Here is a 26,792-nt window from a genome sequence, read left to right on the forward strand (position 1 = left end):
ATCAAATTAGTAAAGTCATCAAAACAACTAGGACAAAGAGATAGCTTAAGTTCCCAGGGATGTTTATTCAATGTGAAAAGAAACCTGATCTTTTTTTCATAAGAAAGTGTCATTTAAAGAAAAAGTTCAGCAGTCAAATAAGCCATTATAATAATTGTTAAATAAATAACGTGTCTTTTTCTTTGGCTAAAGTAATCAAATTTGAAAAGTTACTAAAAGTGTAAAATTTGAAAGGTAAAAAAAGTCTCCAGTCACTTAGAAATGCTAACATGCTAATGTAGTTATGACCTTTCTCACACCTTCTAGACTTCATCTAAGCTATTGACTGGTCTCTGCACTTCATTTCAATAATGCACAAGGAGACCTCACCTTTAGTTTCCATAACCTCTGTGAGTGGGTAATTTTCCAAATTTAATTTTGAGCTTCCCTTTCTCTCATCAAAAATTAACCTCTTTCCTTAGTAATAATAAACCTAAACTTCAACCTTTGTTCTCAGTCCATCAATTCCGTCTAACTTACCTGCCATAACCGATCCTTCCCTCTCCTAAACTGCTCTTTTCTTGATCTGCCCATTAAAATTCTTCTCTTCTGAAGGAAAATACCATATGATATCACTTGTATCTGGAATCTAATATACGGCACAAATGAACCTTTCCACAGAAAAGAAAATCATGGACTTGGAGAATAGTCCTGTGGTTGCCAAGGGGGAGCAGGAGGGAGCTTGTGGTTAATAGATGCAAACTATTGCCTTTGGAATGGATTAGCAATGAGATCCTGCTGTGTAGCACTGGGAACCACGTCTAGTCACTTAGACAAGGGAGCATGATAATGTGACAAACAAGAATGTGTACACTGTATGTGTAACTGAGACACCATGCTATACAGTAGGAAAAAAAAATTGTATTGGGGAAATAACAATTAAAAAAAATTCTTCTCTTCTGTTAGGCTCAGTCAAATTCCATCTTCTCTGTGAAATGGCTCTACTCCTACGAGACAGAAATCTGTCTGCCTCCCTAAGAATTTTAAAACATTTTAAATAAATTCATTAAACCCTTTCCACACCTGCATTAATTTCATTGTATATATACATTTATTTTTTTCTCTACTTATACAAGTCTTGCAGGAAAAAAAACTGCATCTCGTACATCTTTGTATGTATAATATAGAAAACCTCTTCTTATATACATATTCAAGACACTCTTGTTGAATGAATAATTGGGATTTTTCTTTTCCCATTAATATTATTAATATTGCTTTACCCAATAATGTAGGATATATAAAACAATTAGATTAGATGACCAAATAATGTACATTATTTATTATTATTGTTATCATTGTTGGCCACACCTGCAGCATGTGAAAGGTCCCAGGCCAGAGACTGAACACACACCACTGCAGTGAAGCAAGCCCCTGCAGTGACAGCACTGGATCCTTAACCTGCTAAGCCACCAGGGAACTCCACCAATAACTTACTTCAAAGGTTGAACAAAGCAGGAGTTCCCATCATGGCTCAGTGGTTAACAAACCCAACTAGGATCTGTGAGGATGCAGGTTCGATCCCTGGCCTTGCTCAGTGGGTTAAGGATCAGGTGTTGTCATGATCTGTGGTGTAGGTCATAGACATGGCTCGGATCCCACGTTGCTGTTGACCCCTAGCCTGGTAACTTCCATACACTGCAGGTGTGGCCCTAAAAAAAGCAAAAGACAAAAAAAAACTTGAACAAAGCATATTTATTCTGCTTTGTATGCCTATTTAGAATTTGAAGAACTCTTATATTTACCAGAAAGCCTCTTAAATAATAAAGTCTTCCCATATAGAACAAGCTTTTTATCCTTACTTTTTTTAAATTTTTTTCTAGTAAAAAGAGAAAGGAATAGAGAGAAAAATGATCAATTATGATATCAGCCCTTATCCCAAAATTTAGCTTACCAAACATTATGGCGCTAGAAGTAAGTGCACATCACTAGATTACAATCATGTCTTTGTTTTGGAAAAATAAAATGATACAACTACTTTGGAAAACAAGTTTCCCATTTATTATAAAATGTAATGTATATTTACCATGCAACCCAGGAATTCCATTCCTAGATAAATATGAGAAATGAAAACATGTCCATAAAAAGACCTGTACATGACTAGTATACAGTAAATTCATTCATAATAGGTCATTAATAGTGGTGGTTTTGTGGTTCCTTTTTTCTTTCTTTTCTTTTTTTTTTTTTGGCTGCACCAGCAGCATATGAAAGCTCCTAGGCCAGGGATCAAACCCACGCCACAGCAGCAACCCGAACTGCTGCAGTGACAATGTGCCACAAGAGAACTCCAACAGGTGTTACATTTAAAACTGAGATATATTCATATATTGGAAATTCTTAGCAGTTAATAGGAACAAAATATTGATGAACACAAAAATATGGATGGCTTTCATAGACATTAGGCTGAACAAAAGGAGGCAGACACAAAAAAGTACATAAAATTGGTGATTCATATAAAGGAAATTCTAGAACAGATGAAACTACTAACCAGATAAGAAGTTGGGGGTATAGAAGGAGACTGCAAAAGGCAAGGAGGGTCTTTCTTGGAAAGTGGACTGTTCTACTTCTTGACTGGGGTGATAGTTACATGGGTGTATCTATTTGTCAATCATCATCTAAAGGTAACCTTATTTGAGAATTTTACTTTGTATGCAAATTATACTTCAAAAAAGTTGTTTAAAAAAGAGGTGGTGTCTTTATGACATATAATATTTTACAACCCATATGAGCCTCATTTGCTCAGCCTCTAGAATGGAAACAATAATACAAGCCCTCAGCGATCTCAAGAACTGTAGAAACAGGTGAATGAAATACCTTGCACGTAATTGATAAAACAGAAAAACAGTTAAAGCTTGTGAAAGCTAAATGGATATAAGAGTTTTAAATTCAACATAGAACCTATATTTTCCAAAGAAATCTCATTATACACAACAACATAAATGCGTGTCATGTAGATAATTATTAAAATACATATCAGAAAACAACATTGTTTTAAGTGCGAGACATCATCTCGGCCAGAGTTCTAAATAATCGTTACCATGAATAAAAGTTGCTTTATCTGGCTTAATAGTTATACTACAGGAAAACATAACCCAGAATATAATGCACACTATAGAGAATTTTTGGAAGTTATCTGATTTCTAGAACTTTATATACCATTCAGAGGAGTACCTGCCAACCAATTTCTAACAAACAGTATAAAATAGTTATTATTTCACTTAGTTCATTAATTCCTTCATCAATTAAAATCTGCATATAAACAAAAGAAAAACACATCTTGGGAAAGAGACATTATTCTCTTAACTCCCACACATACACAAGAAGGCTAATCTTAAACAGCTGTCTTTTTCTTTAACTAAATTAACAATGCTTATTACATTCTGGCTTCTAGATGCAGAACAACATATTTCATGTTAATATGCCTAGTTTCTGACCTGGCAATAATGCTAAGCACAAAATCTGGCCTCCAGATACTCTTATCTTGGGAGATAGAGACAAAGAAACACAGTTCTCTAAATTACTCTATTGAGGAATTAAAAATGCTCATTGAAACTGTTGTCAAGGGCATCTCTATTCCAAATCTATTATTGTAAGTTACAAACAGGATGCCCCCAAACCAAGCTGAAAAACTAAGGCTGTGACTGACATAATGATGAAATATAAAGCTGTCTCCTGAGGTAGTTACTAACTCCGTGACCCCTCTCTCCCCGCAAAAAGAACAGAAGGTACAAAAGGAAGAGGAGGTATGGTAAGGTTTAAGCGCAGACATAGCAGGTAATCTGGACCTGGATGAATTTAAAATCTTCTTCCCATCAAACTGGACTGAGTACAGGTGTCCAAGTCACTGGTCATCTCTGAGTCTCAGGCCCTTGAGAAAACAGTTCTAGAATTAACAGCTCTGGGACTACTCTAGGGCAATTTCCCCTTTGGGTCTGGCACTCTAAGTGCCCCTCTGAGCCAAAAAAAAGGGGGGGGGGTTATCTGCAGCTGAATGTCTATATCTGAGATTTTCTAGGGTGAAAGGTGAGATCTCAACACCAGCCTTCTTAAAACCAATGCATTGTCTTTGCCCAAACCATTTGTTCATTTGTCCTTCAGCCCAGCCCCCTGCTTCCCTGTCCTCCACAGCAACAGCTCTGCCATCAAATCCGAGAAACATGTATCCAGATAAAAGACTCTATTCTCCCTAGGCTTTCCTCCCTGGACTTAAAACAAAAGAATTATTTTAATTTCACTCTTTAAAAGAGAAAGGCATTCTCAGCACTATGTAAAATAATTAATTTTCTATGATAGCTTTCATAGTAAAGTAGAGAATAAAAGAAAGTTATAAGAGAAAGCTACAATTGCAGCTTAAGATCCACAAAGGCTTTATAAAGACTTACTGTTAGAGAAACCTCACATAAATATATTTCTAATCCATAAATTTTATCTCCTTTTTATCCAAGAGTTGCAAACACACTGAGAAATATTTTCAAATGATTTCAGGAAGAAAAAAGCCACCATGAAATCAAGCAATAGAGTTTAACAGAATTCTTCTACACAACAACTATGTAAATCAATAGTGGTTTCTTTGAAACAGAATTGAAAGCACACATAATACATTTTAATGCAGAGTATACAAAGACACTAAGATCTGTAATTCTACTAAATGTCAACGATACTGTAACTCACTTATTGTGGAGTCAGATATAATGAAATTCCATTTATAGTGAAGTAGAATGGAAGTTTAAAATTACATCAACGGAATGAAATTCACAGAATATGTAATTCCAGTAATGGTGAATGTCTTATTGGAGAGAAATCTTAGTGAAACGATGATTTCACTATAAGTCTCCAATATCTCTCAAAGAAGATATTCATAACAACATTAGATTTTAACATCAATACTTTACTCAAATGAATTATAATAAATTCCATTTATAAATTCCCTAATATATGAAACCATACCCAAATCTACCAAGACAGAAAATACATGTGTACTAATACAAATACAGTATATATATATATATTCTAAATTGTATTTGGTCATATTTATGAATAGAATGCAAAAAATGAATTAAACTTTACTTTCAATTAAGTAAAGGAAGGAGTAAGAATTGTCTTAAACACACAGATAAAATAAATGGATGCTTCTCTCTGGAGAACATGAGAAGCCATCATTTGCTGACCAAATCAAAAAAGTCTGCTATATAATATAGAGTTAATTTTCAAAAATCTTGACTGTACCCTCTCTTAATATTATCACTATGCTACAATTTTCACATTAGCTTTTTCCTTTAAAAAATTGCTACTTTCCATTTTAGAAGAATTTATGTAGAACTGATATGCCTGGCTGGGATTTAGAAAATCTGGGGTTCTATTTCTATCCATTCTTATCAGGCTAAAAGCCATTCATTTCAAGTATTAACACACACACACACACACACACACACACACACACACACACACACACACCTTACTCCAACTGTAGGAATACACTGCCATATACAACACAATGCTCAATAGTTTGTGTAGAGGCATAGAAGTGGTGGGAAAACAATAAAACTTCCTAAACACCAGATGCTACATAAATGTAAAGCATAATATGATAGCAGCACAATGGAAAAGGAGGCTGTAATTAAGACCATCAGAAAGGTGGTTTTAGCTCTTCATGGAAATCATAAGTATAGTATACAGCTACTTAAATTTAGACATTTATAGACCTGTTCTATCTGAAAGTTATACTAGCTAATCACTGAACAGAAATTTAGAAGTGTTTAATATTAATTCCCAGTTGTGCCAAAATATTTAACTAGAAAGAAATTTGCTAGTTTGCTAATAATTCTTTTGGTGACTGCAGAATTTCTTCATTATTTGATTTACACTGTCTTTTCAATCCCTTGACTGTTTCTTTACCTATGAATAATACATACAAAAACAATAAAAATTAGAGTGGTATGCCACTTTTCTATTCCCTTTAAATAAATTCTCTATTGAAAATGTTGCCATGGTCTGGTGAGTTCACATAAAATTCAATCACTAGCACTTCAATTGGCATTAAAAAGAAGAAAACACATCTAATTTGAACACAAATCCCTACCCTCCCACACTCTCAGCTCCTAAACACACACATCAAGCAAGGAAATTAAGAAAAATTCAAATATGTATTATGATGAATACTTTTACATTATACATAATGATACGTGGAGCTAAAATGCAGAAGTAATCAGACATAGGTGGAGTCATCCCTGAGGACCTTAACTCCATTTGAAAAGTAGAAGAGAATGTAGGATGTTCAAAAGCTAGGTGTGCTGAGGAAAAGGAAGGTTTCTTGATGGTTCAAAGAGCTTTGTAAAGGCATAGAGAGTAAGACATCTTTTTTGTAAAAAAAAAAAAAAAAAAAGGGTGGGGTGAAAACAAATTAATTTGGAATAAGTAAAGAGAGATTTTTTCCAAGTGATAAGCATGGAAAGTGTGGAAGAGTTAGGAAGGAAACTCTCAAGGTAGAGAGCTCTGGATATTAGTGTCTATGTACACTTAAAACGATAACTGGTAGCCTCTTAGAAGCATCATTTACATTTAAATATTTAATTGTTTTAAATATGTTTTAGCATTCGACGATCTTACATCTTTTATGTCTTGGTAAATTCTATCCTTGGTTCCCTTTTCCGTACTTAAATAAAAATTTTAACTTCCTACTCCTGATTGTATCATATGCTTAGTGGTCTCCGTATTTTTTCAATACCTATAGGTTTGTGTTCTTTCCTAAAAGTTAGCTCCCTTTTTCTACTAATCCATCATTCAGTATTTATGGTCACTGCTCTATGTGCCAGGCCCTGTGCTATGCATTATGAGTAAAGTAGTAGCAAAACAAAATCAGCTCTTTCTGGCCTTAAAGTTTGACTTTTAAATAAGGCAAATACAGATACCGTGTATCTTCAATCGCAAATTTCTCTTATAAATTCTAGGTATGTCACCACTCTGACTGTTAATAACTCCGTGAAAGAGACCACATTTAAGAATACAGCACATGCATTATTTGACATACTGTGAAGTTCTGATGAATATTTTCTAAAAGCTTTTTTTTTTTTCTGAAATAAAAAGGACATCAGTGGTACCTAAAAAGAAACAAAGAAAAAATGGAAGTAGATGCCAATCAAGTCACCCTATGTGACTTATTTATCTCTTATCCCTAGAATTTGTATCTTAAATGGACATTTTAATCTTACATAGTGTATTTCTCATCCAAAAAGATCTCACATATAGAAAAGTTCTAAGCCAAGAAATATTCATTCCTCATCCAAAGCTTAGAACCCGCTCAGCTCACTGAATATCCTTAGGAAAAAAATATGCATCGACAGTACAATAAAGCATTTTAGGAGTTCCCACTGTGGTTTGGTGGGTGAAGGACCCTACATTGTCTCTGAGGATGAGGGTTCGATCTCTGGCCTGGCTCAGTGGGTTGAAGATCTGGCATTGCTGCAAGCTGCTGCAGAGGTCGCAGGCATGGCTTGAATCCAGTGCTGCCATGGCTGTGGCACAGGCCTCAAAAGCTCTGGTTTGACCCCTAGCTTGAGAACTTCCATATACTGCAGGTATGGCCTTAAAAATAAAAGTATTCTAAAATATTTTATTTATCACCTAAGTGGTACAATACCTTAGATACAATACCTTATATCTATGCTTCAGTATTTTTATCACTACATATAAAAATATTCATTCAGAATATGAGAGCATTAGGAAAAAGAGTATATGTACAAAAATTTTTAAAGGCAACTCTTTGTCTTGTTTAAAAAATGGTTTCATTCATTTTACAATTTTTTATTATGTGCTTGCCATATACCAGACTAGAGACAAGAAAGTAGTAAATAAAAATAAAAGTCAAAATGTCCTATCACTGTGAAACCTACCTTATTAATCTCTAACCATTACAAAGTGGAAGATCTTCGAGGAGGAACTAGTTAATTGCATGCCCGTCTAACTTTCTGAAATAGCAATAGCTCTTGAAGTTTGTATAAGATTAGATTGGTCTTTCAACTTTTTACATTACTGAAAATCATAACAGAAAGACTCATTACATATATGAATCATTTTGACTTAATCTATGGAATTATGATCAGAAGAGCCTGAACATGGTCATCTGTAAATAAAAATAAATAAATAAATAAAAAGAGTATAGATCTCCTAGAATCTGGAAAATGGCCTGAGAAGGCAATGTTTTGTCCAAAGGAATTAATGTCTACACTTAAAATTTCAGATTCTAGGGCGTTCTCTTGTGGTGCGGCAGGTTAGGGATCCAGCATTGTCACTGCAGCAGCTGGGGTCACTGCCGTGTCAAGGATTCTGATCCCTGTCCTGGGAACTTACAGATGTCCTAGGCACAGCCAAAAAGAAAAATTCAGATTCTAGATTGATAAGAAACTTTAGGGTAGTGTTGCTTTCTCAGCACACATTAGGTAGTACATTTCAGGAAGTCGGTGGACAAAATCAGTCCCTTAGAAATGGAGCAAAAAAATATTTTATACAAGTTTGAGAAAGACAATAGAGAGAAATGAGTAAGTATTTTGAGAAATTTTTAAACCCATCATTGTCTATGTGTAAAGTATATCTATAGATATTTGTGAAACCAATAAATATAAGATATACATTTTAAATATTTCCTTTACATACCAATTAACTTCTTCTGTGTTACTGGGAGGTATGTGGCAAAAAAGAAAGAATAGAATGAGGATGTGCCTTGGTTTTCAATACAGAATAACTAAATATGCTAAGAGTCACTGGGTGAAAAAAAAAAAAAGAAACACGGTGAAGAAAAACTTCATAAACCAACAATGCCTTTGGCCAAAACTATCACTTATTATAATATTGAGTAGTATCATTAAAAATACTATTTGGGAGTTCCCATCGTGGCTCAGTGGTTAACGAATCCGACTAGGACCCATGAGGTTGTGGGTTCGATCTCTGGCCTTGCTCAGTGGGTTAAGGATCCAGCATTGCCATGAGCTGTGGTGTAGGTTTCAGTGGCTCAGATCCCGCACTGCTGTGGCTGTGGCGTAGGCCAGCAGCGACAGCTCCGATTAGACCCCTAGCCTGGGAACCTCCATGTGCCATGGGAGCAGTGCTAGAAAAGGCAAAAAGACCAAATAAAAATAATAATAAAATTTGTATGGCATAGTTTACTTAACCCTTATAACAATCCCATGAGATGGATTTGAATATTGTTCTCATTTTTCAGATGGAAATTGAGTTTCAGAATAGTTAAATGACTAATCTGTTGTTTAAGGTCACAACTTTAGGAAGAACTGGAGACAAAATTTATACCCTAGAGTTTTAATTACAAATCCAGTGATATTTTTTCCAGTTTACCAAAAGGAAAAATTGAATAGATGTACATTACATGTTAAGTATGATTAAAACTTTCTGAATATGAAAAAAGCCTATGGGAAGTGTTCCCTCAGATTTTTTTTTCAAAATTTGATGTTCCCAAGTTTAGAAAAGCAGGGTTCCCTAGAGATCTGCTGAGGTTAACAATTTGGGGGAAATTTTACTAATTTATCATTAGATGTAACATACAGGTAGACATACTAAAAATTCTCTCTATTCAATCTGGTATTAAATAATATATTCCAAGACTATTATTTCACTTTAGTGAATAGAATCCAAATAAAGGGGGTCTATATTGAGGCTTTTCTAAAATCCAGTCAGAATTTCCACTGAAGACCAAACTGAAAGTAATTCCCATTGTGTGTCAAACATGCTGAATTGTCATTTCTTCCCAAGTACATGTTAATGAGGACAGGTGCTTCAGAGGCTGAAAATAACAATTTTTATGAAGCACTTAATATGTGCCACATATTTTTCTAATATATTACATATATTAAAAGTTTTTTAAGTAGTTATCAATCCCTAATAAATTCATGTCCAAAAATAAAAAAAATCCTTTAAAAAGTTTATTATACCATATTTTAAATATAAATAATCACAAAATATTGCTAAAATTTCATTCTGTTGTCTGTTTAAATCACTTCTCAGAGTTCTCTTGTGGTTCAGCTGCCTAAGGATCTGATGTTGTCACTTCAGCAGATTGCTGTGGCGCAGGTTTGATCCCTGGCCCAGGAACTTCCACATGCCACAGGTGTAGCAAAAAAATAAAATAAAATAAAATAAATCACTTCTCACATTAAGCTACTAACATAAGTATTAGCTAATTATAGACCTTTTGTTTCTTTCTATCTCTGTTGCTGACTTGTGTGACCTGATAGAATTCCTTACTTGCTCTGCAGTGACATAAAAATAGTTCACCATATATAATCTCTTAGGGTCCACTCAGAAAAGTGTTTTGCTCTTCTTAAGCAAAAAGGATGTCATATGCACTGTATCATTTTTGACCTTTGTAATCAAATAATAAAGAATAAACTAGCTAATATTTACTAATTAGCTGTCAAGGATTTTCACATATATTATCTATTTTTTTTTTTTTTTTTTTTTTTTTTTTTTGTCTTTTGTCTTGTTGTTGTTGTTGCTATTTCTTGGGCCGCTCCCGCGGCATATGGAGGTTCCCAGGCTAGGGGTCCAATCGGAGCTGTAGCCACCGGCCTACACCAGAGCCACAGCAACGCGGGATCCGAGCCGCGTCTGCAACCTACACCACAGCTCACGGCAACGCCTGATCGTTAACCCACTGAGCAAGGGCAGGGACCGAACCCGAAACCTCATGGTTCCTAGTCGGATTCGTTAACCACTGCGCCACGACAGGAACTCCTATATTATCTATTTTAATTCCATCTTATTAATAAGAATTTAAACTCTGATGCTTCAGGGTTTTGCTCTCAGTAAGAAAAATGGTAACATGGCTGTAAATCCAATTCTTTCCATTTCTCGAGTCTACACTTTTTCTGCTATTCAAAGTATCTCCAATGTAGAGAAATGCGCATGGAAATTGAACACCTAAAAAAGCATATGTGTGCTACAAAGCAACAGTAAACAAAATCATATGGTATTGTCACAAAAACAGATATACAGATCAGTAGAACAGGGTAGAAAGCCTAGAAATAAACCCATGCATCTATAGTGAATTAATCTATGACAAACGAGACAAGAATATGCAGTGGAGAAAAGACAGTCTCTTCAACAAGTGATGCTCAGAAAAGAGGACAGCTACATGTAAAATAATTAAATTAGAACACTCTCTAACACCATATACAAAAATAAACTCAAAATAGGTTAAAGACCTAAATGTAAGAACCAGATGCTATAAAATTCCTAGAGAAACATAAGCTGGCCTCTGACATAAATCGCAGCAATCTATTTTTGCATCTGTCTCCCAGAGTAATGGAAATAAAAACAAAAATAAACAAATGGGACCTAATTAAACTTAAAAGTTTTTCTTTTTTTTTTTTTTTTTTTTTTTTTGACGGCTACATCTGAAGCATATGGAAGTTCCCAGGCCAGGTGCTGAATCAAAGCTGCAGCTGCTGGCCTACACCACAGCCACAGCAACACCAGATCCAAGCCACATTTGCAGCCTACACCACAGCTCATAGCAACACCGGATTCTTTTTTTTTTTTTTTTTCAAAGTATATATTTTATTTTTGTTTTATTTATTTATTTTTTGGTCTTTTTTTTTTTTTTCCCCACTGTACAGCAAGGGGGTCAGGTTATCCTTACATGTATACATTGCAGTTACAGTTTTTTCCCCCACCCTTTCTTCTGTAGCGACATGAGTATCTAGACATAGTTCTCAATGCTATTCAGCAGGATCTCCTTGTAAATCTATTCTAGGTTGTGTCTGATAAGCCCAAGCTCCCGATCCCTCCCACTCCCTCCCTCTCCTATCAGGCAGCCACAAGTCTCTTCTCCAAGTCCATGATTTTCTTTTCTGAGGAGATGTTCATTTGTGCTGGATATTAGATTCCAGTTATAAGTGATATCATATGGTATTTGTCTTTGTCTTTCTGGTTCATTTCACTCAGTATGAGAGTCTCTAGTTCCATCCATGTTGCTGCAAATGGCATGATGTCATCCTTTTTTATGGCTGAGTAGTATTCCATTGTGTATATATACCACCTCTTCCGAATCCAATCATCTGTCGATGGACATTTGGATTGTTTCCATGTCCTGGCTATTGTGAATAGTGCTGCAATGAACATGCAGGTGCATGTGTCTCTTTTAAGTAGAGCTTTGTCCGGATAGATGCCCAAGAGTGGGATTGCAGGGTCATATGGAAGTTCTATGTATAGATTTCTAAGGTATCTCCAAACTGTCCTCCATAGTGGCTGTACCAGTTTACATTCCCACCAGCAGTGCAGGAGGGTTCCCTTTTCTCCACAGCCCCTCCAGCACTTGCCATTTGGCAACACCGGATTCTTAATCCACTGAGTGGGGCCGGGGATCAAAGTCACATCCTCATGGATACTAGTTGGGTTTATTACTGATGAGCCGCAATGGGAACTCCAAACTTATAAGTTTTTACGCAGCAAAGGAAATAAAACAAAAAGCAATCTACGGAATGGGAGAAAATATCCGCAAGTGATGACTAACAAGAGATTAATTTCCAAATTAAACAAACAGTTCATATGGCGTTGTATCAAACAACCCAATAAAAAATAAGCAGAAGATCTACATAGACATTTCTCCAAAGAAGACAGAGAAATGGCCAATGGGCACATAAAAAAGATGTTCAATATTGCTAATTATGAGAGAAACACAAATCAAAACTACATTGAGGTACCACCTCACACTGGTCAGAAGTCCATCACTAAAAAATCTACAAATAATAAATTCTGGAGAGAGTGTAGAGAAAAAGGAACCCTCCTACATTGTCGGTGGGAATATAAATTGGTGCAGCCACTATAGAGAACAGTATGGAGGTTCCTTAAGAAATTAAAAATAGAGCTCCCATATGATCCTGCAATCCTACTCCTTAGCATATATTCAAAGAAACCATAATCCCAAAGGATACATGCATCCCAATATTCATAAAAGCACTATCTACAATAGCCAACACAGGGAAGCAACCTAAGTATTCACCAACAGATGAATGGATAAAGAAGATGTGGTATATGTACACAATGGAATATTATTCAGCCATAAAAAAGAATGAAGTAATACCATTTGCACCAACATGGAAGGACCCAGAGATTATCATACTAAGTGAAGTAAGTCGGATAAGACAAGTACTGTGTAATATCACATATGTGGAATCTAAAAAAAAAAATGATATAAATCAACTTTTTTGCAAAACAGAAATAGACTCACAGGCATAGAAAACAAACTTACGGTTACCAAAGTAGATAGCAGGGTGGAGGAGAAGGTAAATTAGGAGTTTGGGATTAACATATACACATTATTCCATATAAAACAGGTAAACAATAAGGGCCTATATATATATATACACACACATATATATACACACACATACATATATAAAACTGAATTACTTTGCTTTACAAGTGAAACTAACATGACACTGTAAATTGATAAAAACCATACTTTGATTTATAAAAAGTTTTAAAAGAATAGAGGAAATGAAAACATCAAAAAAGAAGTATATGTTAATAAGAGTGTGTGTGTATGCTTTCTAGGGCTATACATGCAGCATATGGAATTTCCCAGGCCAGGGGTTGAATCCTAGCTGTAGCCACCGGCCTACACCACAGCCACAGTAATGCTGAATCCAAGCCACATCTGCGACCTACACAGCTCACTAACGCTGAATGCTTAACCACTGAATGAGGCCAGAGATTGAACCTGCATCCTCATGGATACTAGTTGGGTTCATTACCACTGAGCCACAACGGGAACTCCTAAGAGTATTTTTTTAAACTAAGCTATGCCGTTTGGAATAGCTAAATACTACAATACAAAGTCCAATTAAAATTGAATTCATTCATTTGTTTTCAAGTATAGGAGCAAATACCTTCATAACAACCTCAGCTGAGCTTATCACTATGTATATCACTGTGCTGGAGGAAAAAAAAAAAAAAAAAATACTGCTCTAAGCCAGAGACACCAAAATGGTTTTCAGACTGAATTCATTTTTCTTGAGGCATTCTGAAGATTTACATTTATTGAAGCCCTAACAGATACTCCATGTTTCATATTCATTGTTTTATATACTCCTCGCAACAAACCAAAGAGATGAAGTAGCTACCTGAAATGACAACTGCATTACTTTGAGCTCTCCTTCATGCTTTTGGCCTCATTCAGTAATTGAAAAACACATAGCAGGCAATAAGCCAGAAAATTGGGGTAGCGATACAAATTTTGGTAGAAACACATTTTATGGGGCAAACTCTCCTGACCTTGTTTCCCATTTAGAATAGGACCTTACATGTCACAAGCAACTTAAAAAGGATTATGACTTAGAGTTTTAAAAGTACAATTATTTGACTGAAAAATATGACGATCCCATTTACAGTTTATTCTGTGACCAATAATTATTTATCGAGGCAACGAGAGTTTTCTGCAAATTCAATATTCTGGCAATTTTTATGTTCCCTTATTCTATATTTTTGTTTATAAAACTGAAAATCTAATGATTTAAAAAAAAACAAATCAAATAGCAATATACTAAATATACTACTTAGGAACTGTAAGAGAGTTAAATTATAAATGGTCCAAATGTACACATTCACATTCTCTCAAAATCTATGAGTCCTGCCACATTTTCTGTCTTAACTGAGAAGTTCAACTTCAAATAGAACTCTTCAAATCTTTTTATGAAGATACCGGTGTCCTATACATTTTTCAGGTGGAATTTTGAAGTTAACTCTGCTCTGATTCCTAGGTGTATCTGTCTGACTCTTGCTCTTTTCATTAACAGACATATATAGCAACTATTTTTTAAAGAATCTATTATAAAATAAATATCATTATGTCTCTAGACTGCTGAAGTAATTTCTATAAGGTGACTTCCAAAAAGCCAATAATCAATTAGCACTTTCATAGAGTCTAGCACGCTGTAATCCAAATCCTAAGAATTTAGACTAAGATTTGATGAACACAAACTTATGGATACTTTTGAGTAATATGTTTATTTCTGCATAGTTTTAAGTAGTGTGTGTGTGTTTAAATGAAAATGAGTTTTGGCGATCCCATTGTGGCTCAGGGGAAACAAATCTGACTAGCATCCATGAGGATGCGGGTTCAATCCCTGGCCTCACTAAATGGGTCAGGGATCTGGCATTGCCATGAGCTGTGGTGTTGCTCACAGACATGGCCTGCATCTGGTGTGGCTGTGGCTGTGGCTTAGGTCGGCACCTGTAGCTCCAATTTGATCCCTAGCCTAGAAACTTCTATATGCTGTGGGTGCAGCCCTAAAAAAGCTAAAAAAAAAGAAAGAAAATGAGTTTTAAAGACTATGTCTTGTATATACTTGTTCTTCCATACTTCCTAGTGCATCTCCCATTTCAAATTAGACTACTCACATAATGTAGAAATGAAAATAAGTTTTTTTCAAGATACTTTATAAAAGATAAGGAAGGCTCTAAAACCCCAAAACAGATGACAATTTAGGATCCATAAAAATCAGGGGCAGGAACATATTCTAACCTCTGATTCTGAAACTAGCATTGGAATGTGTGTTTGTCCTTGACAAATTTCTAGACATCTATTCTCCTATAAAATGAGGATAATTATTTTAACCTACTAAAATTTTTCACTATGGTTAAGTGAATGTGTTAACACTCACAATACAATAGATACTATTAAACTAATCTAAAGCATCTGGCACTGAAGATGCAATTAAATGAAGAGCCTTGGGAAAGCACACAGCCTGGTGGTCAATCAAGAGGACCATACAAGGGAGAGACATTGTTAACATTGCACCAGGTGCCTTTCCCAAGTGCCAGGCACAAAATAGCTCTTCAGGTATTCATCATTCAGAACTGCATAGATTAACTTGCTATTTGTGCTAGATTAGGCCTGTTAGAGAAAACCAGTGCTGAGTAATAAACCACGAATAGTCTCCTCTATGATCATTTTCTATACATCATGTGCCCAAATAGGATAAAGTTCCCATATTAAAATCCACAGTCTAGATAACTGCAGAAACACTACTTTATAATTCATATTATACATCATGGCAAGTAACCCTTTAGCTTCAAATCACAGTGTTAAGTTTAGATTATGTCTCATAACTATCTTTAGCAATTATCAGTGGCTTTTAAGAAGTAGAAAGAGTTAAGTGAAGTTTATCGTTCATACTTTCTAAGAAGTTATATTTGTTAGAATCATCTATTTGAAAAACCACAGTGTTTTCACAATCAGGATATGAAAGAAAAAATGGGAGGGAGGAAGGAAGGGAAAGAAAAAGGAAGGAAAAGAGGGGGAGAGAAGAGGGGAGGCGGGGGGTTGGGAGGGGGAAGGAAGGAAAAAAGGGAGGAAGAATGGGAGCAAAACTATGCAATTTTCTTCACTTAAGTTTGTTCTACTTTAAGCCAAAACTGCATTACTTTATTCCGAAGGTTACTGCAAGACTTACACAGATCCTTAAAGAAGTTCTAAAAATCAAAACAAAGCATAAAATAAGTTTCTGATTGTAAAAATAGGTACCATTTCAAAGTCCATTTCATAAAAGAAGTCATTAGAGCAATACACACTGAGTCATTTTTAACAATAGTATCTAAACTTTAGCTCTGATATTAAAATGAATACCAAAAAGGAGACCTCCAAGGTAAACACATAATCCATGTGGGATTGTGAATAACTTATTTCTGTCTTAACATGCACATTAGTTAAAAACACTCTGAGAAACCTACAGCATATTTCTAAGAACAATGGGCCAAAATAAAAGGATATGTAGAAATACCATGCCCTTCAGTGGTTTTGAGGTATTGATATTCTTTTAATTGTGGAATGGAACTGAGATGCCAAAAGCAAAAAAAAAAAAAAAAGAAAAGAAAAGAAAAAAAAGAAAAAGAAAAAAATTTTACAAAAATGCATCTGAGCTTCCCAATGGTACAATTGTTGAGATGGAATACTCTGAAATGGAGTCATTTAAAGGTGTTCTGTGCATGAATGGTTTGGGGCAGGAGACAAATTTAAAATAACCCTACATTTGTACTACTGTTCTAGTCCAATGGATTACAGCCTATTTGGTATGAAAAATATTAATTAGTATTTCATTCATTCATTTAATTCTGCTCAGAAGTCTTCAATGTCACCCATCTCATTTGGACTAAAAAGCAAAAATCTTTACAATTATCTAGCCCCCCGTTACTTCTCTGACCCTTCTAAATTGTGCCTTAGACCTTTACAAGCCCGTTTGCTGTGTCAAGAGTACCCTTCCATCTAAGGTCTGTACCAGTCACTCCTATATCACCTTCAAGTGTTCATTCAAGTGTGACCTTCTCAATGAGGTCAACATTTATCCCTGTTCAAAAATAGCAATCGACCTTCACTCCTAAAACAACTGACTCCTCTTATCCTGCTGTATTTGTCCAGGAATCCATCACTACTACATTCTACGCAACGTCAGGTAGTCGTTATATTATGTATTCATTACATACTCATCATATTTCTGTCCCCTCACTTAGAATATAAACTCCATAAGAGCAAGGATTTTTTTTTTTTTTTTTTTGGAGAGAAGGGGGATCTCTTTTACTCACTGAACGCATTCATTTATTAACCACATTCTAATACACATAAGCCCTACCCCACCAATTTCCTGCTCAAATTTTGTCCTTGGAACAGTCTCACCGATGGGTACAGCCCAGAATTCGCCTTCTTTCTGTGTGCCTGGTATACACTGAGACTGGCATGAGTCTGGAGAAACATGTGCCAATCTAATGCTATTTTGCTCTAACTTCTACCCTGTTCTCTCATTCATTGCAACTAGGCTTTTGCCTTCATTCCTGCTTAGCCCATTTCCAAGCTGTGACTCTACACAAATCCTAAACCCCAGTCTTCCAGATTAGAGCCGAAACAATCTGACCACTGACAATAGTTTCTTCCTGATCTTTTCCACAGGTGTCCAGGGGCTAAATAAGGACTTACTACAAAATGGACAGATACCTGGAGTCACCATTATTTTTTTTTAATTACCCTCTTGGAAACTCTTCCAGCCATGGACCATCCACATGATAGAATCCTACTGGATAGCTAACACTGACTGGACTCAAGTGTGCATTCAGTACATCCTTTGGACTCTGTGGTTTAGACACCTGGCCACCCCACTACTCTTGTTACATACAAGCTAGGCTGAATGTAGTTTTGCCTATTCTGGACCCAGTAGGCCCCGATTCCTCATCGTGGCCCAGAATTGCGGTCCCATAATTCCAAAGCAGATTGTGAAAGAAATGAGACCCCATATAAAGATTAAGTGAATTTCTTTTTATAGCTCACTGCTAAATCTATTTTGAATTAAAAGAGAGAACAATGATTCAGTCTCAGAGGTCCATGTCGAAAAGTCTAGCACATTAGTCACTATCAGTGAATAATCAGTGTTTATTAAATGTATGAATAGGAAAATATGATCTGCTTTAGATAAATGGGGATAGATACATACAGGGATGTGAAACCTACCAAAAAGTCAACTTTTTGAGTGGAAGCTCTTGCAATATAGTTGAAAGGTATAAAAAGTTCACATTCTACTTCTTAAGAAAGCCTTCTTATTTAACTAAATCTCTCAAATAAAATACAAACTCATGTTTTTTATAGCAATCATATCTGAATTGAATTCTTAGGATATCTATTTGAGTTTTTAAATAATTATATCTAAAGAAGGTAAAAAGATAGTTTTTACAGTAAGGTAACATTTATCCCATCTTTCAGGAGCTAGAGTAATTTTATTAAGTGAATTAAGAATTGGCAGAGTTACACACAATTCTTTTACAACACCTAGCAACGCTTGATAACGTTTCAGCTCATCGCAGAATGAAATCATAGACTAGAAAATTGGGGAAAATAAGATATAGCAGCAATTTCTATTTACTGATATGTGAGGTTTTAAAAATATAAAATGTCATTTTTTAAAATTCTAACACATCTACAATAGTCAATGTTGAATATGTTCTTATTCTCAGACATAAATTTTATCTGTTATGAATCATTTTTACTAAACTAATAGGCTAGTATGTAATGAACTAGCCAAGTTACATACACAGCAAAAGAAAATACCAAAAAAAAAAAATCAATTCCAAGTTTATAGCCACAATAAATTCTCTGAAAAGTTCTCAGGTAATTTATAAAGTGTTCTCACATTTTATAGCACAGGATGTTTGAGAACTGTGCAACTGATGGTGGAAATTCCATATTAAATTTTTAAGTATTCTTGTCAAACATGAGTGAGGATTTTCTCAAACATGTTTTTATTTTAAATCCCAGAAGACATCTAAAAACACATTTCCACTCATTTAAGGTTTTCTTAACTTTTTTAAAAGAACTTGTAAGTTCAGATACAAGTATGTGTTCTAAAAACAACAGAATGTAATACTAGAATCTTCAACTTGGAAAAAGATTGGAGACTTGATGGTCTTAACTTCCTCTCCACAGAGCCATTCCATCCTAAATCATCTCTGACAAGCTACACATCTGATCACCGCATGGACATTTCCAGAAGCTAAGTGCTCCAACACAACCCAGTTATTTCTAAACAGCTCAGAATAGGGAAGGGTTGGGAGGGAGGGAGGTTTCCTCCCATTGTGTTTAACTCAAACCCTCCTCTTTGTCACTCTTCTACGGTTTCAAGTTCAGACTTTAGAAAGAATATTTTAGTTTAACTTCCAAATAGAAACCCTTCCAAAAATGTGAGGCTATCTCACAATTTCCTAAGTCATTCTTTCTCCAAATTAATTCTTACTTGGAATAATCCTCCTCTGAAAAATCCTTTCAGACTATTTTGCTCTCCTTCCTCTGAATTTATATCCATTTGCCAGTGAAGCACCCAAATAATGTGTACTAAACAAACAAGTCTGTTTCTAAGGTTCTGTATGTGTGTGTGTATGTTTTATAAAAGTGAGTTAACTTTTCTGTCACCATATCACCCTATATATTCATGTTGAACTTACTACAGTTCAGACTGCCTTTCTCATCTGTCTTTGTACTCATTCCTGTACATATAAAGGACACAACACATTTCCAGAAGAGGCCAAAATGAAATTATTTAACATCTGGATACAAATAATAAAACCATTTCCATGTAGTTTCTTTTCAGGGACCAGACTATAAAGACCTTTAAAATTCCTAAGCCTGTTATTCACCAGCTCAGCCACCTGAATCATTTTCAGACTACCTGCAGTTATGATGAGCTTAAATTTTATGTTTTCCATCAAGCCATTACCAAGACAAATGAACATAAGGAAACCTCTGTCAGAGACCTGGAGACTTCCTTCTGGATTGACCTTGATCCACTATGCAATGATCTTTGGAAACTATTTTCTATCAGTTGCAATGTATCTACTATTACATTTTCATTTCCACATGTTATTCACACAAATATCAATACAGGAAATAGGAAAAAGATTTTATCTACTGCCTTGCTGAAATGCAGAGCCACTGTGACTACATCATTTTCCCATTTTGTTAATCTTAAATTTAGTAAAGGAATTTCTTTGGAATATCATTCTTGCTGAGTCAGTGCTATTCATACTACAACTTAGTATGTTCTAGAAATTACACATGATTTCACAGAAGAAATTTTTTTAAAATCTGATTTTCTTAGTTACAACATCTAAAAATGTTTGCTTCATGTCAACATTTTTAATAAATTGGCACCATAGTATAAGGGAAAACAGAACTCATTCTAAAAAATTAATCCTTGGCCAGAAGGTCAGTGTCAGTATAATTGAAAAGAGAAAATTGATGACAGCCAAGAAAATACCTCTTCAATCAAACTCATATTCAAGGATCTTCACTAAGAGCTTTCTTTAACAGAACAGTATTGAAAAGGAAATATCATCTCAAAAATTAAAAGAAATCTTGGTACTATGAAAAGGAAACTTTAGCATAAAGTTCCTTTATCAAGTTCCCTTTCGCACAAAGTAATATTAGAAGTACTCTTGTTAAAAATTGTTTTTATCAGTAGCATGAATTTAAGTCACAGCCACTTGAAGAGTCAGACTTTAAATTTGTCCAACAATAATAAACAATGGCTGAAGGTGAAGTGAGCTCATGTATATATGGCATTTTGAAATGATAAAGCACCATACAAATTTAAGGTATTTTGAATATATTTTTTGCTTTTTAGGGCCACATCCACAGCATATGCAAGTTCCCAGGCCAGAGGTCAAATCAGAAGTACAACTGCCGGCCTACACCACAGTCACAGCAAAGTGAGATCCAAGCTACATCTGTGAACTACACCACAGTTCACGGCAACACCGGATCCTTAACCCACTGAGCAAGGCCAGGGATCGAACCTGCATCCTCATGGATCCTAGCTGGGTTCGTTAAACACTGAGCCATGAAGGGGACTCTTGAAATATATTTTATATAGACTTTTAATATCAACAGGTTTTAACCATTTATCCTTGAACCAGTCTCTAAATATATTGCAAATAATCTATAAAATCACAATAAATTCTAGAATGCAGACTACAGGATATTGACTCAATGTTATCATTTCTTTGCATATAATTCTTTGCTGTGTATAATGTTCAAGGGATCCAAGGTGTATAGTAGACTCTAAAGTGTTATCCTTATTTTGCATAGAATTCCTTGCTGGGTATAATGCTCACAGGATTTCTTAACAGAATGGCTGTATAAATTCTCTCTTCTGAATTCACTTCATCTTGTGCCTGGACCACAGACATCAGAGTTCATTTCACTTCAAATAAAATTGGGGCGGGTGGAGGGGAAGGGAGAGAGAATAAGAGAAAATGGGGAGGGAGAGCGCGTTAGGGAAACTTCAGAAACCCGCTTGATTCCTATTCTGCATGCTTTGAGCTTTCCCAATGCTTTGCCTGCTCCAAGTGAAGAGTTGGTAATCCCCGTCTCTTGACTCCCAGCTTCCTCACAGTATTAAAGTAGGGGGATTGTTAAAACATATAAAACTGAGCAAATACTTAAAAGTAGTACTTTTCAAAATCTGCAGCCATAGATATTCTCAAAATCACTATCTCATCACGTCTATTAATTAAGCCACATTGACCCCATTTTACTTCTCAAAGAAGGAAAAGCAAAAATAGAAGAAAAAAAGCAATATGGTGAACTTTAGGTCACTTTTATTCTAAGAACTTTAATCAAGGGGTTATTATTATAGCAAGAAGCCTAGCATATTTTTTCCTATTTCTTTTAAAATAAAATAGTAAGCCAGAAATGCTAGATGATAAGCGAAAAAACCATCAGAACGGTTAGACACAACTTTATTTCAGCTAACTAAAACAGGGATCAGTATACTTCAAAATTTTGGCAGTTTCAGCCTCATCAAAACTTTCAAAAGCCACTTATTTCCAGTTTTATACTCTTTGAGTAAATATTTCAATATTTGAACCCAAACCTTAAATATTTCTTTTTTACTTTGATACATTTTTTCTGACTTACAAAAAAGCTTGCAGAAATATTATAAATTATTTTTAAACGTTGCACATGTGCTTCTTTTAAATTCATGATCATAAGTAACTCTTCAAAGTGTCCCAAGAGTTTCAGAAATGATATGCATATAAACGTTACGGCACTCTGATGAGAATAATTTGAGTTACATTAAATACAACTGTTTCCCAAAGTTCCATAAAGTGTCTCTGCGGCCTTAATTAAAACACAGATGATATAGAGGTCTCATCTGTAATTAAGCAAGGAGAGCCATTTCACTACAGTATGATAGAATTCCTAAGAAAGAATTTGGACTCAAAAAAGTTTGGAGGCAGCATGGCTAAGAAAGAAAAAACCCACATACCTAACGCCTTTACAAAACCTGTTCAAGAGTTAGAAACAAAGTCCCTTGAAAACCAACCAACCAACCAACCAACCCATTATCAGCTGCCCTCCATAAAGTTCCAAGATGAACCACAGTTTGGGCAGCTTTCTCCGCAGGGATGGAATCTAACGTGGACAGCTTTTTTGGGGGGTGGGGGGGGAATGGTTAAAAGTTTGCCTGTTGGGGAGATTTTGAAAATCAATTTGCAGAATATATAGCGCTACCAAGTCCTCTCCGAAACGAACGAAAGATGAAAAATGCTCGGTGTTCTTTGGAGAGAGGTAGGCAGGTCCATCCTACTCGGTGAACTCGGAGTTGAAAGTGAACTTAGCCTCCCTCACCCCACAGCGCGCTCCCCAAGCGCAAAGCGAGAAAACAGTCTTGGGCCAGCAACTGTGGAGAGACTTGTGCGGGGCCCCGACCCCGGCAAAGGGTGTAATCTGCAGCCCGTGCCTCGACTGTACCTCTTTGCTGATGCGCGGGTGGCTGCCGCCGCAGCTCTTGCTGCTGCTGCGGGCGCTGCGTCCCGCCGCCCCCGAAGCCCCCGCTGAGCAGCAGGACCAGGAGGACCCTGGCGGCTCCTGGCATCGCGGTGGCCCCAGCGGATCCACTTCTCAAGAACCAGGGGAGTCGCGGCCGCTCTGCCCCCTGGCCCAGACTTGTGAGCTGAGTGAGCAGCAGCAGCTGGGGAGAAGGAGGAGACAACCCCCCACCGGCTTTGGCTGGGCTGTCGCTGGAGGGTGGGGGGAGAAAGAGGACACTCCCCCTTCTCGGGCCCTCGCCCCACAGACGTCCCGGCCCAGGCCCTTAAAGGGTCCACGGTGAAAAAGGCCTTTCCTATAGCGGTCTTTACCTCAGAGAAGGGGTTGGCTTGATCTGTTAGCTGAACTTCTTTTAAATTAAAGCAAGGAGTTGATTGCAAGCACTGTTTGATCTGCAAAATCCCTCCACATGGAAAGCATTATTTGTGGGAAATCTGCATAACTAGGATCTTTACGGAAGCTGAGAAGATGGACCTCCTAAGAAAGGCCTGGCAAAGCTGCGTGAAAGCACCACATCCAGGTGATCCACGTTGGTGATGAGTCTATCCCAAAGGCCCAGATGACTGGGAAGTTACCAGGAAGCAGAAGGTGGTCTCCGGGATGCGGCAATCAGGCCGGGGGACTTGCTACTTGGTAGGCAGCTGGCAAGGCAGCAAAGGGAGGACAAAATAAAACAATTGTCCTTTATAAACTGCAATGTTTATGACCAATATAAAGGTTAAAATTAAGGTTTTCCTTCAGTCAGGAGACATTTATTTAATGAGGATAAAAAGCCTTTTCATTTGTTTCCCTTCAGACTCAAAATTTCTTCTCTTCCAGCCCCCATTTCTTCCCTTTAACGCAAGAGAATTTCTTAAGTTTTCCTGCCACCCCATGTTCAGATTACAGTTCCTTACTAGTTTTTTTTTTTTTTTTTTTTGACTGTTTGTTTATGTCTGTGGTTCTCATAAGGCTTGGAACAACTTCTTACTGGGTTTTTATTAGATGTGTCTGGATGTCTTTTGGTATATTCAGCAATTAGGGGTACGTCTGGCATCAGTGTATATAGTGAGGTCATAGTGCGAGTTGTCCCACAATGGGCAGAACAGTCCCACACTGTGAATTGCCCCCCATGCAGGTCTGAAAGGGACACTGAATGTTTATGTAGGTAAAAACCCTTACCTTATATTTGGAGCCTAATGTAGGTGTATTTTGCACACAAGCAATTTTTTTTTTTTCCGCATGGTCTTTATTTTCCTGGATGCATCTACTATACAAATTGAGGAGAGAATACATCTGAGTTTTTTAGTTTTACCAAAATTTGTTTAACCATTTCAGAAAATCATATAACTGATAACAATTTTAGCTGATGGTATTGACTCCAGGACAGTATCAAAACCCATCTGTTACATTGATGGTGACTCTGGGAATAGATTCAGGCTTCTGTTTCATTTTGCCTGCTAAGGTAGTTTTAAATACATAAAATTTAAATGTACATTCTGCGAAAATGGCCTTTGTCAAATATACTTAATATAGTGCATGGTATACTCAGTCTGTGGCTTGACTTTTCAATTTCTGGACTACTAATGGGGGACATGACTGCTGGCTGAACCACTAACTACAGCTGGGCAATTGGAGGCTCCTTGCCCCATTCCCTATCCTTGGAGAGTTCTTTGTATCTGGCTTTCCTCCCCTAGAAGATGCCTCAAGGACACACCCTTGACGTAGTAATGTGTTATAGAGGTCGTCTGGATGGTATTTGCGACTGAAGCCAGCTGAGACCCCCCCTGTAAACTTTTAGAATTCTGGTGGATGGGTAGAGATCTATGTGTCTTGCAGCCACACAAGACAAACCTCCCATGTACGTTTCCTTGCCTGTTAAATCTGCACCTATTAATCCCAAGTGGTTTGCCTCTTTCTTTGGTCTCTCCTTGTCCTACATGTAAAGGGGCCAGATGGGGAGGCAGTAACTGTTTTAGCAGAATGGAAGTGCTTAATTCTGATTAAGTTCAGTTTATTAAGATTTTTCATTTATGCTTAACAGTTTTTGTGTCTCATTTCAGAAATTTTTGGTTATTCCAAATTTGTGAATATTATCTTTGTTTTTTCCTAGAGATTTTATAGTCTTGGATTTATCATTTATTGGTTTATTGGTGTTTGCTGTGAAGAAAGGCCTTGGGCAAGGACTTTTTTTTTTTAATGCAGATATCCATTAATTTTAGGACTGTTGAGGAAATTATTATTTTCCCATCTGATTACCTTGGCCTTTTTTTCAAAAGTCAATGGACAATATGTGGGTCTATTTTTGGACTCTCTTTTCATATATTCAAATACATATATTTGATGTTTTAATGACATTATCACAGTTTTTATTACTATAGCTTTATAGTAATCTCAAAGTTAAATAATGTATACCCTATCAGAATGGAATTTGTTTTACAAATAGAACTCTTCCATCCATTCCAGTTCCTTTGCATTTTCATACAATTATTAAAGTCAGCTTTTCAATTTTTACCTGCCAAAAATAATGTAGTAGGAAGTTTGATTGTGAATCTATAGATAAATTTGGGAGGAAAAATGATATTTTAGCAATACTGTGCCTTCTAATTCATGAATATAGCATTCTTTCATTTATTTACATCTTCAATATTATAAACAGTGCTTTGTAATTTTCAATTTATATGTCATCAACATACTTCCTAAAATTTGTTTCATGTTTTTGGATGCTATCATAAATAGAATTTTTAATTTAATTTTTCATGCAAATAGTAATACAAGTGATTTTGGTTATATACATTGAATCCAGCAAAACTGTTAAAATCACTTCAAGTAGCTTGCTTATATGTAGATGCCTTAGTAAATATACCTCATGTTTAGCATCATGCCATCTACAAATAAAATAAATTTTACTTCTTCCTTTTCAATCTATATGTCTTTGATATGTTTCCTTGCCATATTGCACTGGCTGTGACCTCCAATAAAAAGTTGAACAGAGTGGTAAGACTGGACTTTGCCTTATTTCTGATCAGTGAGGAAAGCAGTCATTCATTCACCAGTATGGAGATAGCTGTAGGTTTTCAATAGGTGCTTATTATGAAGTTGAGGAAGTTCCCTTCTTCTGCTGAAAGCTTTTTGTGATAAAGTAGTATTGAATTTGGACAATGCATTTTTTGTATCTATTTAAATAAAAATAATTTGTTCTCTATTTGTTAAGTTATAGTAACTAGTTTTTCAACGTTAATCAAACTCACAGTCTTGGCATAAACCCCAATTTGTCATGATAGATTATTATATGTTGCTGGTTTCAATTTACTAATATTTGATCATTTTTATGTCTATGTTCATGAGGGATATTAGTCTGTAATAATTTTTCTTGTAACATTTTTATATGGTTTTAGTA

General features: G+C 35.9%; 1 protein-coding gene across 3 annotated transcripts in view; it reads right to left on the reverse strand.

The window, feature by feature from the left end:
* Positions 1-23,543, reverse strand: part of LAMA2 (laminin subunit alpha 2) — a 592,018-nt gene extending 568,475 nt beyond the window's left edge. For all 3 annotated transcript variants that reach the window (XR_014803693.1, XM_084956512.1, XM_084956505.1), the window contains exon 1: positions 23,336-23,543. Coding sequence is in view for 2 of the 3 variants with exons in the window: in XM_084956512.1 (XP_084812638.1) it covers positions 23,336-23,459 (124 nt within the window). In the remaining variant the exon portion in view is untranslated. The remainder of the gene's footprint in view (positions 1-23,335) is intronic.
* Between the last annotated feature and the right edge of the window lie 3,249 nt (positions 23,544-26,792).

Source organism: Sus scrofa, chromosome 1 (assembly GCF_054392235.1).
Source record: "Sus scrofa isolate SSC_HxYL_T2T_F1_AM1 chromosome 1, Sscrofa_HxYL_maternal_Yorkshire_Landrace_v2.0, whole genome shotgun sequence".
Classification (NCBI taxonomy): Eukaryota; Metazoa; Chordata; class Mammalia; order Artiodactyla; family Suidae; genus Sus; species Sus scrofa.